The following is a 19,130-nucleotide window of genomic DNA, read 5'->3' on the forward strand; positions in this document are numbered from 1 at the left end:
CAGCAACTAACTTTCCAGTTCTCATTTCTGAACAGATATCAGTAGAGGACACAGCCACAAAGGCAATCTTACACACAATACTTTGATTCTTCTTCCGGAATGCTGATTTCCACTGGACTTTTCAGAGCTCAAACACACATAACCTTACATGAATATCCGTAGCAGTTACCACAAGTAAGGGAATTTGCCAGAAGGCCTGAAGATAATTTTACAGTTAGAAGAAGGATTGACAGAAGCCACTAGGAATTATGCTTTTTTTTTATTTATTTATTTTTTTAAAGAAAAAAAGTCAAGGGACTTTCAATGTAAAAATTTTTAATTAAAATTATTATGCTTCTATTTGAGGACTCACAAGAAAATGGCAAAATATAAAATATTTGCTTCCTTATTATTATAGCTGACCTTTAAAAACATGTTTTTAAATATACTGGCCATTTTCATTTAGCTATTGTAGTTCAAAACTTTGGAAGCATGTCACTATCCTGAATGTACAGAACAAACAACATTGGTTCTCAGTCTTTTTCTGGATTAAATTAGTGTAGCTATTTTTATCTAACACATAAGCATATATTCAACATCAGAAATGGTGAAATCAGAAATGCTACATCAACATGTAGCAACCTACCCAGCAAGTAGGTTCCCACTCTCAGTCACACCTTGGAGAAGATGTTCTCTCTATTACAGAAGTAACACAACCTCCAAAGACTAAAATTAGTATCTATAAATATTTACAGTCTTGACCATTTCATCAATCAAAAAATTTAACACTACGATTTATACTGCATTGTTAAGTCCTTTGTTAGAAACCTACAACTAAAACCAAGCCAACGTTCAAACTTATCCAAAAAAAATAAAAAACCCATTTTAAATGCCTGAATTAATATTATTGTGCTTTCATTTCAAAAGCTTACTAAATTTTGTCATACTGATAAAATACCCATTCTACATACATACGCTGATTTTGTGTCTTCTACATGTTGCAATAGCCTTCGACATTAAGACAGGAATTTTGTAATAAAAAGAGGGCACACAATTTTACATTCAGAATACAAGGTTTTCAGCAGAGACAAGCAAAATAAGTTGTAGAGCTATAAATCACTCTTTGGCTATATCTTTTTATAACAATGCTTGCATTTGTACACAGTTAAAGCCAAATTACATACAGATAAATTGGCAAAAATGTCCATTAGTACACAGTGGAAGAGCACTAGCTGCATTAGTACCAGGAACTCCACTCGCAGTATATATTCCCAAGGACCTGCATGAGCTGTACAGCCCACACTGAGATGCGTACTGCTACAGCTACAATGCTGTTGGCACTCAAGCTTTACAGAGTAAAACCAGCTGGGAGAAGCCTGCTCATAACTCATTCTGCAATATCTGATAAAGTTCCACATAACTGTTGGTATTACCTCAGCAGAGCTCTTACAAAACAAAATGCCCATTTCACCACAAAATCTATTGAAAGATCAAGGTCAGCCTGGCAAAAAAATGCATTCATTTATGTTTTAAAGATGACCTCATGTGTGATAACTTATGTTCTCTCTTTGAAGATAAATAAATGCACTTCCAAAATAAAATAAATAAATAAATAAAACAAAAAAAAAAACCAAAAAAACAAGAAAACACTTATTTTTTTGCACCTGTTTAAGTGACTCAGAGGTAGACTCAGAGGTAGTATTTCAGAATACACAATAATGAAAATTATTTAATTTACTGAAAAAAAATTCCTGGTTTGATTTTTAATTTATTAAATCCCAGTAATATAGCAGTACCTAATTAGGCACTCAAGCAAGTGATTGAATTAAGGATACTAATTTTTCTTCATTTTGAATCAACTCTAAAATTTTGAGTTCAAAAGTTCTAACATGTAACACTGAACTCTCTTAATGCAGGTAATCAATAAGGAACAAGTTCAAACTAAAAGGAAAAATGTTAACACATCTTCTAAAAAGATGAGATAAAATTCAACTATTTGTAAAACACTAAATTGCACATAAACAAATCATTCCTTGCTACCAACTTATTCTCTCCTTTGAGAATAAAATATCAGCTAATTTCACAGATGTGGTTGTGATGCATAGTTACATCTACATCAGATGCAGAGACAGGTATGACAGAGTCACATGACACATCTCCATAAACATGCAGTCTTCATTTAATTGGAGCAAAAGCTCCAACAACCGTTTGGGGACAGGATGCTCATTTGTAATCAAAGTCAGCAAATAAATATATATCTGTTCATCAAGAACAAGACTGGATGACGGGAAAAACTGGATCTGCAAGCAGTATCACAAGCATAATCACAGGCTGACTGATCCTCTCTTGGGGCATCCAGGGCCACTAAGACTAACTCAGCTCTTTGCTCCAAGATTTGGTTGTTGGCCATCTACTTACACTGGACTTTGCCAGCTGGGATCTCAATAATCCCTTTTAAGAGTACTGATAGAAACAGCATCCATTCAGAATGACACAGTATTTCTAACGGTGTGAAGATGGCCATGGTCAAGCTGCTATGAAGTAGCATTTGACCTCAGCTCTTATTCAGCAGAAGATCGCCCCCCAGCAACCTCACAGCTATTTTCTATTATGACTTGGCAAAGATGAGACAGTAGATAAATGTTAAACAGCCAAATAGGATATACAAGAAGGTTTACATATCCATCTGCCTATCTCAGTCACACCAACACTTTCTCATCTGAATTTGACAGGAACAGAAAAAGCAGCAGCTGACAGAAGACTGGCCCTCCCCATTCACGCCTTGCCTGAATCAGCCAAATCCTCAGAGAACCACTGGGTAAAATTCATGCATATATGTAGGATGTCTACTCACTGGTGAATTACAGAAGTCATACGTAAATAATCAAAAAGACAAAAATAACCTGCTTACACAATAAAGGCCTCTTGTGCCAAAAGTTAAGCCTAAAACAACACACATGGGTACAAAATCACATCCAGACACTGTATCCTGCAAGTCCTTACACCAAAATCAAAAACTTTTAATAAAAGCTTGTAACAAACCCGTATCATGAAATATTTAACAACTTAAAAATTGTTACTGATGTACAAAATATCTTTCAATATTTTTGTATCAGAACTATTAGATTAGTTTTACATTGTTTAACTTCCTCTGTATTGTTCTTAAAGTGTTTTTTGACTTCTCTAGTCCGATTATTCAGTTTACTTCCCTAAAGATTAAGAAAATCCTGGACTTCCTCCATGTGGTGTACCTAAGCTCCATCCGAACAGGCAAAATTTTCATAGCATACAAACAAACCACAGAATCTAAAATATTATTTATCATGCCAAACATACAGCAAAGTGAAAGCAATCAATCCAGATGGCTCAGATGGTACCACAAACCTTCAAGAAGTATACTGAAACTATTAATTCTGTTTTCTGATCAGACAACATGCTCATCTTCTGTTCAGTCTAATAATTACTAACCAGTTACATTCACTGTTTTAAACAATCACAGAGCATGACCTGGATAGAGGGATGCACACAGGTTGAATTAAATTTTACAAGCAATCATTAAGCAACCTGCAATTGGAGTCCATTTGCAATATTAGATGTTCAAATATTAATAAATTTATATTTGTTGCTGGACCACTTACAGAAATTCTTATATGCCATAGAGTAAGGCAGACCATCAAGTATATTTTAAGTTTCTAACAAAAGAAGACTACATGGGAAGGTTTGCTTTAAGAGCTAGTAGTGAAAACTGTCATATGAATTACTACTACAGTGAAGAGGTAGGCAACAAAAAATGGGACAATTAAAGGTGATGTATGACAAAAAGAAAGCCAGATAACACAGCTTCCAAAGACAGTTCTGTCATAAACTACATATTGTGCATTTCACTTACAAAACTAAAACCTTAAGCTTAAAACTATCCAAGCATGTAGTATTAGTATGTATTATATCATTGTGTCAGTTATGCTCACTTTGACATTCCATTTCTATATTACATGAAGGCTGAAATGGAATTTCCTTAGTTCCGAATACCTTCAACAGCGAAACACTGCCACCTTTTGGCTTGATACATAGACCTCGCCATTATAATTGTAAAATTTTCGTGGGTTTGGGGGTTTTTTTGTTACATTTATCCTTCATGGAGACAGTTGAAGTCTTGTGATCTCAGTTAAAATTTTGTGCAGTACCCAGATTTCTCCATTAAAAAAAAGAAAAAGGAAACAAAAGTATTAATTACTACGGAAACATTGTTTTTCTCACAAATATACGCACACAGCCAAACAGCTTTAGAAGTATACTCCATTAAGCCACGTAATGTTTTATCTATTTTCTCTTTTTATCCCACAGGTCTTTTTTCTTGGCAGTTTTGATACACATATATACTGTATCACATAATATCTTACACTGCATTCCTTTCCAGTGAAAACTTGGTAATGCATTCTTTGAACATCTGAGTTTTGAAAACTGATTATAGGAACAGCAATAATGCATCATTAAAATGTCATGTTCTTTACTCATATGTATATGGACAGTATTCTAGATTAAATATTAAATACTGATAGCTCAGCATTTGTATAAGGATGCATGGGAAGGTATGTAAAATCACTTACACCAATGACACAATGTCCCCACGTTGTACATCATAATTTCGAATGCTCCACTGGTTTAAGAGCACTACATCAGATGCTTGTCTTCCCCCAGGATTCAAAGAAGGCTGAGAGAGGAGAGGAAAAAAATGCTTTAGATGCACATTTCCTCTATGAGTCTTCCACCTACCTCTCATTCCATCAGCGGGTGAAATCCATTAAATCAGTAAAAAAGTACCCACTTACTAAAAAAGGACCATGTATTCTGGGAAATATATTTCTTTATTAAATGCCATGTTAAATGTCACTGATTTATTAGAACTGTAGTTCATATCTTTCAGCGCACTACTGCATGCAAATTAAGTTATGCAAGATACATACTTATGACAAGCCTAATGAAAAGAAGTGATTGCCTTTACTGTATATTATTTAACATTAAAACCAAAGGAAAACCAAACCCACTAATTCCCAGAAAAAGCAAGTTTTCCACACACATCTTACTGCTTATACAAGCATAACAAACTAAAAGTGAAACACATACTTGTAACAATACTAATCTCAGCACCCTTTGCAAAGGGAAAAAACAAACCCTACAGCACATATTGACACTGCCAGTAAATGTAGGCCTCGTGTAACAGGATACATAATATGTTTAGTTAAACAGCAAACAAGGCTAGTTATGGACTAAAAGGAAACTTTCGAGTCAAGTAAGCCTGCTCAAAGCAAATCACCTCTAGCAGTCAGAAATATGGTCCAAGTCTAAGCTATAAATATATTAACACTCATTGTTATTTTATTTACTACAGCCTATGCATTGCAGGAACCAGAAAAATGAAAACCGGAAGCTAATTAACAAATATTTTATTATTTTTTTTAATCAGGATTTCCAGAATTATTTTCCACCTTCATAGCATCTCCCACTAAAGGATAGTATCTTTACATACAAATTATTTACACACAAATTCAGAAACAATTTGCAGTCATACTCATTTTACCAAACACAGGTGCATATGGACCAGAAGCTAACAATGATACTAAGTACAAGACAAACAGGCTGATCTTACAAAGCAAGAATCACACATACGGTATATTCTCACAAAGCAAACTGCTTGGTACTCAAAGCAGCTCGAGTACCTAAAGGGCAGAAAAAGGTCATCAAAAGAAATGGAAATTCTAAATCTATTCTTCCAAAAGATAATGTATTTTGCAGCTGATACTTAGAAGAGATTTATATGAGTGTTCCACACACATTCCCTCTCAACTAAATCTGTATCAATTTCACCTTACAGAAACATACACCAGGTAGTTACAGTATTGCCTTCGTTGCATTACCCCATTGACTCATACTGTTTTCTGTATTTAAACAAAGGAAATGCTTTAGAGTTTAAATACTTCTAGATATTGCATAATCTTTTTAATTTAGAACACTCTAAATGTATTGCCATATTGCTTGTTATTTTTAAGAATACATTGCTCATGTGGTTTTGATTTACAGAGTTGACCTCCAACTCATTACGTATCAGAATTATATTGCTGAGAAATCTGGCAATTTAGAGATTTTTTTTTTTCTTTCTTACAAAACAACATGACATATTCAAAATACCCAGAAGAAAATATTACTTTGGTAGAAGTGTAAGGAAAACTAGAATGAGACAACTTCCATTTTACATCAACAAGTCTTTCTCTAATATAAGTAACATCTTGTTGTGGAATCACAATTTATGTATTTGTAAGTATTTAATGCCGTATGTTCAGAAATAACTTAGTCCCCACGGCATTTTTACCAGTAGTAAGGTCTCCGGTATGGAAAAAAAAAAAAATAAAGCTTCCATAAAAGCAGTCAACAGGCTCACAATGGCTCTGTATTTGTATAAGAAAAAAATACAGGGGCTGCTTCTTCCTTCTAGCTCAAAACATTATAACTTGTTTGCCCAAGTTCTTGGCATAATAGCCTGATGCAAATGAGACACACAGGTCTTAATTTAGAACTGTGGTGTAAAAGTCACAAAGCATTCACTCTTTACAATTACTAACTAATTTACACTAAAAGCATGCAAATTGAGATCCTGAGCCATATGATGAAGCCTCACAGGACATGAGGTTCCATAAGTAGAAGGGTAAAAGCATGCCCTTTTACTATAAATAATGATTAACTTGATAGTTGTTATGCTGCTAGTGAATACCAGAAGGTCACAACTTATTTGCTTATAGCTTGGGGAGAAGAAAGAATATCCACATGAGCACACAGGCTTAGGTACAGTAATCCTAATAATAAAGTTAGAAGAAACTGCCACAGAATAATTACAACTGCTATTATGCATAATGGAATAGAACATTCGATAATGTTTGCTGCTGTAATAAGTGTGCTTCGTCAGAGATCGCTAGTCAGGCTACTTGCTATAATCCTTGGCATTAAATTGTTTGCAATAGAACTTGTATATAAAGTTGCACTTAATGCTGTCATCTTCCATCACACTTGAAAACAGTCCATTTGATTTAATGAACTTACAGATTTATATATCCATTGGGGGGGTTCCCTCTTCCATATCATTATGTGAAAAGAGTTCACAATACCAGAGAAGCAATGAAACTCAATAGAAAAGAAAAACATAAATGGATATCAAGATGTCCATATGGCATACATTTTAATGTATACATCCAGCAATACAAGAGGAATTACAAAAAATCCACAACAGCCAATTAAGAAATCATGCTACCAGTTATTTGTGTCATTTGCATTCAATGTTAAAACCAGATTACAACTCACTTGAAACACACTACTAACAAAATGCTAGATGAGCACAATAATCTATCATATCCTAAGAAACAAAGCCATCTCACGTAGGGATGAAAAAATACAAAATAAACAAACCAAACCAAAACAACATAACAAAACAGTAATTTTGGGGGGGGAAGGCAATGAAACAATTAAATGCTGTTAAAATTATAAACTGCAATAGTTCACTGTTATTCCCTATAGGTTACAGTCAGCACAAGTGAAAATTATGACAGGTGGCACTGTAGAAACACAAGATCAGCTTGAGACAATGAAATGCATGAAGTCTGTCTTAATTGATTGGGAATAAATCAGAAAATTTGTATTCTCATTAGAAGCTTTATTCAGTGTGCTTGCCAGGGTGTCAAAAAGTATTATCATCATCAGTAACTATGAAGCAGCAGTAAGGCTGGCCCAAAACAAAAGGAGAAAGTGAAGGGGGTGAGACAGCACACAACAGAGAACAAGAGTAGGAGAGAGAGCATGACAGAGATTTATTCCTTGCTTCTTGTCAGAACTTTTAATTTCAGGCTCAGCAGGAGCCAAAATGATGAGTACACGAAGCAGCTAGACATTTTAGAGGTCTATTACAAACAAATTCTTGGGAATCATGATATCTTCAAATTGAGACAATAAGATATCATTGGAAGCACGCAATTAATGGATGTATGACTGCATGCTGACTGAACTTCTTCCTCATACTCATAGCTTTCAGATACGTTCAAGGTAGATCACTCCAAAGAACAGAGTAAATAAATGGAATTGCAATGTAATGACCAGTACTCCTTCAAGCTACTCTGTAAGAGAGGGATATATTCCTTATAATTATGCCCCTGTCAGACTTAGTTAGGTGTCTACTAAATCTTGGCAAGGATGTAAGTATTTTATCAAAAGCACTATGAAGGAGGCTTTTTGTAGTATAAAAAATATCCATATTCATAGAAGTTTAAAACTAACTTCTATTTCAGTGCTGCAGTGCAAAATAAAACCAGAGAGAGAATTTTACAGACACTGAGATGTCAGTGAAGTTAGAAAAGTCAGCTTTCAAAGCTAGCCGTACTTCAATCAACAGAAGGAACGTTTAGTCAAAAAAAAAAAAAAGCTTAGATTTTTATCACCCAGTGACTACATATTGCTTTCCCTAGCCACTACAGAGTGTGTATCCTTCTTTGTCAGGTTGAGTAACTCTGATCAAATAACTGTAGTGTTTTGCAAATATTTCATGGATAAACAACATTTAACTATATGCTCTTCAAGTGAGTACAAATGCAACATCCCAGAACAATACCAGGGGACTCCCAAACACTTGAGACTTAGACTTCAAAGGAAATCTAAAACTCTGGTCTTGACCAGAGGAGCTTAACAGACTTGTGGAGTCGAAAAAAAAAGAGTAATGAAACCATTTTGCCCAGTTTCCCACTCCTCTCCTCCTTTCTAGAGCGAATTTCTGGCTCTGCAACTGTAAACCCTGAAATTCTCCTACCTTTGATTGGTCATCAATGATATTCAGAATAATATGGATGAAGAGGGCAAAGGCAATTTTATGTTACAACTAACTTCTGGTCTTGGATTGTAGCATTACTGGAGTACAATGATTTGACTTTTGTCCCTGTTGAGGTGAGAGCTGCCTTCTAGACCAGCTGTGGTTTCTTGACAGAGGCTATACACCAGATTACAAACTGTCACAAAAAGCACAAAGCCACCTTGCCTTCCCTCTTCCGTACCACTTGCTTTTTACAGCATTAAACACACATCAGCCAACCCCATGTTCTAGCAAGTTTTGTCTGTGTAAATGCTGCACAATTCAAACTCCAGCAGCTGGTCTTGACTGCCATGAAGCCTCTCTTTAAGGTTCTGAGCTTACTTAAATAATCAGGAAAGAGGACTTGGCATCCAAGAATCAAATCCTTAGTCTCTGCTAATTGGAATGTTGCACTATTGGAACAAAATAAATTAATCAGTGGTGACACAAGCAATACACAGTGCGTACGATCTAAGATGCAAAGTAACAACATAAAAATTGGCTAACTGCATCACAATATATATTTTTCAAGTCCAAATAACAGAGGAAACAAAGTAGTTGTTTACTATCATGAGTATTTATCTTTCAAATGTTACACTGCCTATTTATATTTATTTTCTTGCACTCTACAAACATTCAGAATAACCAAAGACTAGATGACCGCTAAAGGACTAGGAAGATACCAAAAAATATACATCTTTATCACTACTTATATTTATATCTATATTTTCCTTTTACTGAGAGAAAATTTTGGCAAGTTTTCTTCTCAAAACCTTTTCATATCATGAAAGTATTTGTTTAACAAAATCAAAATTAAACTATTCCATAATACAATGTGGTCATTTAATAACAATGGAGGGAAAAGACTGATATTCCGCTTTACTATTACCAGCAGATGTTCTCTTTTTAATCTCCTGACAGACAAAAGCCATTTCTGGCAATACCTGCATTGACGCTCCTTCCACCCTTGCTACGCAGGCAACTCTATCCAGGAAGGTCACCGTTATGGGAACAGCAACAAAGAAACCTTTAAAAAAGGCTTTAATGTATCTCTTCCCCAGCCCTTGAGCCTGCGCCATAATCTGAAAAATACAAGGGAAAAAACCCAAACTTGTTATAAAACAAATTTTGAGTAACAACACAACGTTGTAGCAATCCAACAAGGAGCAATTAAGATAAATTAATTATATTAACTGTTACATTCTCCCAGTATACACGGATGGGGGGGTAGAATTTGCACACAAAAATGAACAGAACAGAAATCTTCATCAGCTTTCCTTGATACTTGACATTCATTTACCCTTTAGCTAATTTAGCCATTTCTTGTCATCCTTTACTAGCAGAAGTACTTGATAAAAATGACTCAATGGTAACAGTTAACTAAGCAAGAAGCGAACTGATATAACCAGACAAAATCTAATTATGCATTTCAGGTGTTGGGGGGATTAAAAATCAATTAGATTGAAATACCCAATTACAGAGCATTCAGTTGGCATTTACAACAAAAATCCTGTAAATAATTTTATTTCCATACACTGGTAATTAGTGACCCCCAAATATGTATTGTGTTATGTAAGGAAAGGCTGACTATTTGCAAAATACCGCCATTTCCTTGTTCAATATCACCATGCATAAAAATGCACAAACACATCATTTCCACACTTGTGGTAACTGCAAATATCTAAAACCAATTCAAATTGTCATGTCTATCATAGGGACACACAGAACTCCCTGTTCACTACTCCATCAGAAAATTGAAAGCATTTCATGAAGCTGGGCAGCTAAGCAATGGCACACAGGACACATGAGTTGGATTATTCCACTCGAACTCACCATTTTTTTTTATGCTATTTCCCATCTATTAATTTAGCCCTGAATCACTGAATATCCTTGAAAAATATCTACAAACTAGTCCGAAACACAAGTTGTTTGATCTTATTAGTTATACCTCTGAAAAGCAAGCTGAATATCCAGGTACTGCTGCAAAGGTACAGACTATTTTATGTAACCGCAATTTCATTATAAGAAATGCTGCCCTTCACCTACCGGCAAATCCAATTTAAACTGTTGTTTCCACCTAATGATCCCTGGTAGACTACATACAAGATCAGCCTGTGGAGTCCCTGCTCTCTCTATCACATCCTAACTCTGACAGACAGTAATAGGAGAAAACAGACTGTGCCCTGAACTTTTGAGTCTTTCAGTGTGATTAAAGAACACCACTATTTTTCAAACAAAATAATGGAAAACATAAGTACATGCAGATACATTCAATCCTCTTACAAACAGAATATTTAAAATTTCACAGTATAATATTTTTTCTTTGTTGCATTTTCAGCAATATGGAAGTGATGAACTATTTGTATGCAAAATACAAATTCATATCACGCTGATGCAACAGTATTGAAAGCAGTATTTCTGTCACAGATATGACTTCTTAATTCCATAAAGCATTATGCTGAAGAGAGGAAACTTAGTTCTACAAAGTAAGCCATCAGCATATTCTTCAATAAAATTCTTTATAAGTATTAATAGCCTTGCAATGACAAGATCTGTCTTCTAAAAGACATGAACAACTTTACTATTACTTCTGACATTCACCTTGACAAGGTTTTAATTTTTTGTTCAGGTTTTTTTGGTTGATTGGTTTTGGTGGTTTGTTGTCTGTTTGGTTTTTTTTGGGGGGGTGTTAAGTCGAAATGCTTCACCATCCCCTATAACTGTTGCTCGTAACACAAGTTTAACTACTAAAAAGTGTACTTAACGCTTGTAATTTGATTATATTTTCTTCCTGCACATTTCACGAAACATTTTCAGTTTGCGTCAGCAGCTTTCACAGAGAATTTGAAATAGGTTGTGGAACAGAACAAAAATCTCATCAGTTCAAGACAAATGTTAAAATGCTTTACTTTCAGCTTATCGTTTAAAAACTTGTTATTGGTACCAATCCACAGAAAGAAACTATTGCCTCAGTCAGCACAGATCTACCCTTAGAATGATTTCACATAAAAAGAGAACCCCTAAAACTTAGGGGTTTTTCTACTGTGTAACAAACTATACAATTTCATATACCTCAACACCCTTTCTCTCAACCTACTGATTCTGAATGTTGCCTCTAGAGTTTTCTGGCTGGAATCCTACTCTGCTAGGAGGTCTGGCATATCTCAGACATCCTCCACTTTGACAACAATGTCAGCCTGAAAAGACAATTTTGAGATCTTGCCCACAAGCGTATCTACCATGTTCTCTTACAGTCACTTTTTGAGCTGAAAGACACTGCCTGACAGATGTATCACAATATGACTGATTTAGGAAATATTTTTGAAACTTTAAAGAAATCAGATGAATTTACTAGCTCTTTAAATTCCCCATAGTCAAACCTATGTTTCACTGGTATTGAAGCATGAATGTTAACCCCATTCCTCCTACTAAATCCATTGAAAGATCTTGTAATAAACTTCTTGCAAGAGCCCCATGCTGGTATCTAAAAAAAAAAATAAACCTAGTACTTGAAGTAACTGGTCAGACAATCCACAGGAGACTAACCATATGCTCCTGGAACTACAAGCTAATTAATAGTGACACAGAATCTAGCAGCCAGGTTAAAACAGTTACGACAAAACAGTACATTCTCAGTACATCACTTGGCCAAGGCAAAACCAGGAACATTAAGCAGCTGTAAAGAAAGGTGGGAGTTCAGGTCCTACTTCTATGGGTTTGGACACATAAGGCCTATCAATAAAGGCTCCTTTTATTACAAGGCCCCTACCAAAGATGAGGGGAAAAAACACCAGCAGCACCCCTACAAGCAATCAATTTGTAAAGCCACCAAAGACAGCAACTCCTGTTGTGGTGACTTCTCTAGATGCCCCGATTTATTTTTGTTCTTTCTTACCTTCCTCCCTCTACTAGGCAACTGATCAAACCACTGGTTTTATTTTCCATCCATACCAAGATAAATTCTTCAGTTCCAGTCACACACTACATTCTGAAAGCTTCCTGGTTCCCCACCTCCCACAAAAAAAGGACAGCTTTTCCACAGGACACAAACTGAGCAGGCCTGCTCCTTGTATATAAACATAAAAAGATAGTCATCATATACACTATTGTAAAATTGTAAATTCATCCAAATAATAAATCAGTAACAGTTGGTTTAAATTCTTTCCAAAACCGAGATCTCCAATTATCAGCATTTAATGATACTGTGTGGAGCTCTCTGGTATGTAAAATTCAAAAGACTTCCAAGATAAGTATGGATTTTAAAAGCATCATGTTTCCAGAGTGAAAATTTGAAATCCAGTGCAGTGCCTGGTTTATGCTGACAGCAGGTTTAAACGCATGTCAATGAAGCAAATGAAGGATACTTTGCTCAAAAAAAAAAAAAACAGTAATTTCACCAACGCATATTTCTGGATCTCTGCAGGGAACACCTTGAAAAAGATCAACAAACCACAACACTTTAAAGTGCAAAAAAATCAAACACATAAAATATAGAAAAATAATTTGGAGATGCATACACGTTTCAGCATTTGTAAATTACACCTGGTTTAAGAAAAAACAAACAAACATATAAAAAAACCCAAAAAACAGAATAATTAAGTAGAACTGACAAACTGCAAAGCAGCAACCTTGAAAACTTGCTTGAAATGGCAACATAGACAAGAAAAATCCAAGATCAAAAATGCTAGCATATAGCAGGTCAAAGCATTAAGAATTTCACATTGTGCAGCTCAGAGATTAAGGCAGATGGAGCACAGCATTATCTGGACTGAAGTATTTGGTGCACAAAAGGTCCAGGGATTATAATGAGCCTCTCGTGGGTACTACAACATATGGAGCAGAGATGCTATTTAGATAGCTCTCTATGTATAAAATGTTTATTTTTTCCTACACTTGCCTGCACATTAGAAGACACTGTTTATCAAACAGCCTGCAGAAAAATCATCAAGTAACATTCAGAAAGCCCCAGGTTACAATATATTTGCAAATCTTGGTACTTAAAAATTACCCATAGAAGCATGATAGGAAATATAGCTGTAAAAACAAGGCATTAGCAGCCATCCACAAAGGAAATAAAATGGCCCCTGATGTGCTTCTAGTGAAGGCATGCAAGGGAACAGGAAGGAGGGAATTACAGCCTATATGCAAAATAACTATGCAGCCAAGACTGCCATGTTAGTTTGAAAGGACCCATTAGATCTAGTTCAAAAATTACTAACTACACTATATACAGTTCCATAATTTATTGAAATAACCAACTTCTCTGTCAATTGCAATATGTATTGTTTTATAAATCAATGACATCACACTAGAATTCTGGAATATATGGTTTGAAAACAAGGAAGATTTGCATAACAGAAAATACCAAGCCACATGAGTGAGCCCAATTCCACTGCAACCTATGAAATACAAAATTGAGCACAAAAGCTTTTGTTTTAAGACTGCTGCAACTTGAAGACAAGGTTAAACCTCGTCTAACAATTGTGATGAAGAAGATGCCGCTGAGTATCAGAATCTATATGATCTTTTCAACACGTGCCTCTTCTGCAATCTTTCACGAGACAAGGCCAGAGCGAACTACTGCCATAAAGCCTGACCCTCACTTCCCACTTAGTTGTATATTTCAAGAACTTTTACAGTACAGTGTTTTTTGTAAGGGCACAAGTATGCAGACTTTTTAGTAGGCTAATTTATGTCATATAAATTTATCCAGGTACTAGCTGATGCGCAGTTATGATGGCGATGAATGCAACAGAAGGACCGAAATACATTGGTCTATGATAGTTTTCAGTTCAGAGTAATCAAAATACATCAGTCCATTTAAGTTTTCATTTAATAATATTGTCTAGTTCCAGAAGGAGCTCTCATTTATCCTTCTATAAAGACAACTCCATCCTGGTATTATTCCACCATAGTGGTGATATTTCTATTCCATTCATGGGGGTTGGAACTAGATAATTTTAAGGTCCTTTCCAACCCTAATTATTCTATGATTCTATTTATACACTACACACAGGTTTTCCTCACAGTGTTCTTCCACCAACACACCACCATTAAGGAATACTACTCTGTTGTGAGTTTGGAAATGTCATGCACCACGGAAACCACTGTTGTATCATTGAAGCAGAAAATCCTAACCTGATCAGCAGTTTTAGTAACTACCCGTGTGCTCTGTAATGCTCTGCTGTTCTGTTTCTCGAGGTCAGTCACTTTGCCCCCTAATATTACTACATCCCATCACTGGGATCTGCCTCATATACAAAGGCTGAGTCCACATGTTGGTTGCAACTGGAAAGAAATTCACAGTGCTTATTCTTACAAATTTATTTTGTGTCCCAAGGACACAAATTTTACCCTCATGGACAATCTTGTACTTCCAAACAAAACACTTCGCTCTTCAAACATAAAGCAAAAATTGAAGAAACTGCAACTGTAGATGAAAGTTTTCCTCAGAAATTAAAGTAACAACTATTTCACACTGGAGAGTCATCAGCCACCCCTCGGTTCTGACAAGTTATTCAAGATTCCATTTTATGCACATAAGCAGTGAAGAAAAGGAACAGCAATACAACCACATTTCTATATTAAAAAAAAAATTAGTAATTGTTATAAATCTATAACATAATAAATCTATAAGAGCACTTAAACTGAAGAAGTAATGCAAAGTTTTCAAGTACTATCGCACAGGTGACTGGCAGAGTACCAGCTGTTCTAATATAAAAGATACTGCAATTTTTTATGCATATTTCTGTATCTTCAAAGAAACTACTCATCAATATATATTGTACATAAAGAAAAGTACCAAATTACATCAATTTTGGAACACACTTAAGTGAACAACATAATACATTTAGCTTCTTGCAACTGAAAGTTATGTTGCCTTTCAGCTTAAAGATTCAGGGCACGCAAAGCAAGTTAATTTTATAAATTGATTTGAAGTGCCCTTTACAAACAACTACCAGCTGCTGTTATGTTTTGGTCTCGAGCTCACTGCATAAATGAGGTGTTGCTTCCAAACTCACTAAATTTGTAAATTATATTTACAGTAAATCATAGCGTAACCTTTGATTTTTCATTCATTTGCACATTTATCTAGTCAGCTCTTTGGGTCATTTCAAGTACCATGGAACTGTCATGCTAATTGTGGCTACCCAGAATCAAACTTGGCTAAAAACAAAAAAAACAAATGAAAAAGGGAAGGGGAGGAAACACTCAGTTTTAATCAAAATATGGAACATTAAGTATTCATATATCATCCAATTAAGTGGTCCAAGCATAACACATTCAATTCAAAACATGAATATTGACAGACACAAACTATTCTTGAAGTTTCTGCATTTGAATTAAGGACAAGTGAGTCAATTACAGAACAGGAAAGTTTCTTTTAGCCCAATGGAAAATGAACTTAATACAAGAAGAAATGAATACAAGAAACAAGCTTCCTCACTACAAATCTTTCAAGTATGTAAGTATGCAATGAGTATATAAGGACAGAATAATAACTGACAATATTTATTATGGCATGAATAAATAATTCCAAAAGAAATAACAGAGAGAATGTATTTAATAAATGAAAAATAACTTCAAGAACCCGGCTTTTATCCTTGAACATTAGAGGTCACTGTGGGACTTTCTAAGAGCGTACCTGGCATCCACTGTGAAAACCATTCACCACCATATTGATTTTGAGTCTGGGATTTGTAACAACTTTAACTACCATATCAAGTTTTCATGTCCTAAGAATAAACAGAGCAACTAAAATGTAAGCATAAGGATCCAGGTATTCCAGAAATAGCTGGAATCTGTGTCACAACAGTCAAATTATAGGAATCTCAACAGAAAATTCTAACTGTGACTGTGAAACCATTTGAATCTTAAAATTGTTATTCAGCATGGTCCAAATATTATTCTCATGGATGTGGATACCACTATACCATGTGTAAAGTTATCTCCCATCAATTCCAGGAGCAAATTTATTACGGTAATGAAATACAAGTTAAACAGAAGAATCCTTAATTTTAAAAGTAAAAGAAATGGAAGGCTCCTAGAAATCTCCCAGTCACAACAGCTTAAAACATTATTTTTTTTTTACAAAGTGCATGTGGATTCAGTTACAAAGCTTAATATTGGAAAAGCCAAGTTTAATTCTGAAGTCTTCTTGAAAAATTATTTCATCTAACCTGAAATCCTCCAAGAGTTTTTATTTGTCAATAGATTATGCTTGGAAGACAATTCCTATTTTCTTCCTAGCTGAGCAACTAACAACTATGTGTAACATATGGTATTCGAGGAGAAAGAGAAAATAAAAATGTGCTGGTACAATAATATTATCTAGAGAGACATAAAGCAACTTTCCCAGGTCACCTCTCTCTTTTTGTGGTATTCCAATGTACTCAATTAATTCCAGTTTAAAGGCACAGCAATGATACAATTTAAAGTAAATAAATAATCAGAATGGAATACTGACTAATTAAAAGGTATTATGAGGTTAGGGCCTATTTGGTGTTCAGCTGCAGTTTTTCTATCTAAGATTTTCATTATTTCCAAAAAAAAGATCAATTTTCCTTAAAAATATTAAGCACACCGCAGACATGTCTAGGAACTGCTCAATCTCTTCAGCTTCAAGCATCGTGATACTTACACAGAGAGGCATTAAACTAAGAACAGGAAAAAAGACAAGTACCAGAAACAGAAAAGCAGCCACTTCAAGATAAGTTGTATCATTATAAACTAAAATAATAATTTATCTCTCAGATGACCACGGTGTAGGGTAACAGCAATGCCACTCCAGAAAACTGTCATTAACTGTAGTCCTCACGGGACAAATACAAGACCTGATGCAAGCTTAATAAAGCAGGAAAATGCCAAATAAGAACTGCTTCCAGTCCAGGACCAATAACACTGCAGAGAAGTTCCAGTCGCAGACAAAACGCAAATGAACTGACGAGCACAACCACAACCCACTTTCTAGCCCTGTTTCCTCCTACACAAGTGTTCTGCTTCCTTACTTCTCTACCTTGCTGCGTGGCCGCTAGTTCCTCCCTTAATCACCACTAACGGTCAGAATACACAGACGAGAACAGTGCTTCACACTACCAGCATTGTCACAATTTTTTAATCCAGTCCCTTCCCCCGGCGAGTTAACACCTCGGTAATGTAAGCGAGGGAAGGACAACGGAGGGAGCCTGCACCAACCAAAACAACGGCTGAGAGGCGGCGGATCGACACGGGGCTGTCACCGCAGGCGCCCGCTGTCGCCGGGCTCCTGCCAGTACGCCGCGGTTCCTCCAGCCCCGCTGCGAGTACTGTCTCCCACCGAGACGGGTCCTGCGGCCACCCCGCCTCACCTCGTCCCGAGCGGGAGGCGGAGCTGCGCCCAGCGGTGCTGGGGACCCGGCTCCGCGGGTCCCCTTACCGGCAGACAAGCCACGCTCCTCGGCTCTCCTCGCCCCACGGGACCCTCCACAGGGGGGCACCAACAGCCCAACGGCCGCCGGCGGGCGGAGGCAGGGGCGGAACAGAGGCGGAACAGAACAGAGAGGCGGAACAGAGAGGCTGGCGCGGGCTGGCGGCCGCGCTCACATGCGGCATGTGTCTTTCTCACACCCCCACGCTCTCCCTCCTCACGCCCGTCCCCCTCCCTCTTCCACCACGGCGCCAGCAGCTCCCCTCCCCGGCTCTCCGCTCTGAGCCCGCCCGGCTTCCGTCGCTTCACCCACCCCGCTCCCGCGGACGCCCCGTCCCGCTTACCCTCTCCTCCCTCCGGCGGGGGGGCGGGCCAGCAGTGCCTCGGTCACGTGGGTTAGCGGCGGTGGCAGCGCCGGGTGCGGCGTGAGGAGGAGGCAGGACCAGCCTGGGCTGAGCCGACCGGGCCGCCGGTGGGGAGACTGCAATTGGCCGTTCGGATGCGATCCCGGCGTGGTGCGGGTTCCCGGCTGCAGGGGTTACACCGAGAGCTTAGTGCTGGACCGCTCGGAGCGGCGCTCTGCAGGCGGTGTGGCCTAACAGGGTTGGCTTGTGTCAGAGCCTTTTGCAGAAAGGCCTGACTTTTCTGAAGCGTCTGTATTTACAGTTGTGTGAGAGCCCCAAAGCCTGAGGCCGTTGAGTTGCAGCAGCCGTGATTTCCGTGGTGACAGAAATGCAGATATACAAGGTCGCCACTGCTGTAGACATGTTTTGGCAGTTCGATAAAAATTAACTGTTTTGAGTATTAATATGTAATATTGGGAGTTTTTGCATGATATGCCAGTATAAGGCAGTTCTGTAAATT

General features: G+C 37.0%; 1 protein-coding gene across 8 annotated transcripts in view; it reads right to left on the reverse strand.

Annotated features, from left to right (window-relative positions):
• The window catches only part of IMMP2L (inner mitochondrial membrane peptidase subunit 2), a 449,643-nt gene extending 431,011 nt beyond the window's left edge, over positions 1–18,632 (reverse strand). For 2 of the 8 annotated variants that reach the window (XM_057403699.1, XM_057403705.1), the window contains exons 1-3: positions 11,958–12,108; positions 9,805–9,942; positions 4,587–4,690 (exon numbers count right to left, since the gene is read on the reverse strand). In XM_057403699.1, coding sequence (XP_057259682.1) covers positions 4,587–4,690; positions 9,805–9,939 — 239 coding nt within the window. In that variant the 5' untranslated portion in view covers positions 9,940–9,942; positions 11,958–12,108. Of the gene's footprint in view, positions 1–4,586; positions 4,691–9,804; positions 9,943–11,957; positions 12,115–18,207; positions 18,282–18,610 lie in introns of those variants that run through there. The other 6 variants (XM_057403701.1, XM_057403700.1, XM_057403702.1 and 3 more) reach the window with 6 other exon arrangements.
• Positions 18,633–19,130: the final 498 nt, after the last annotated feature.

This window comes from Pezoporus wallicus, unplaced genomic scaffold (genome assembly GCF_028554395.1).
Source record: "Pezoporus wallicus isolate ANWC-B61680 ecotype Strahan unplaced genomic scaffold, APGP_CSIRO_Pwel_v1 contig_7274, whole genome shotgun sequence".
NCBI lineage: Eukaryota > Metazoa > Chordata > Aves > Psittaciformes > Psittacidae > Pezoporus > Pezoporus wallicus.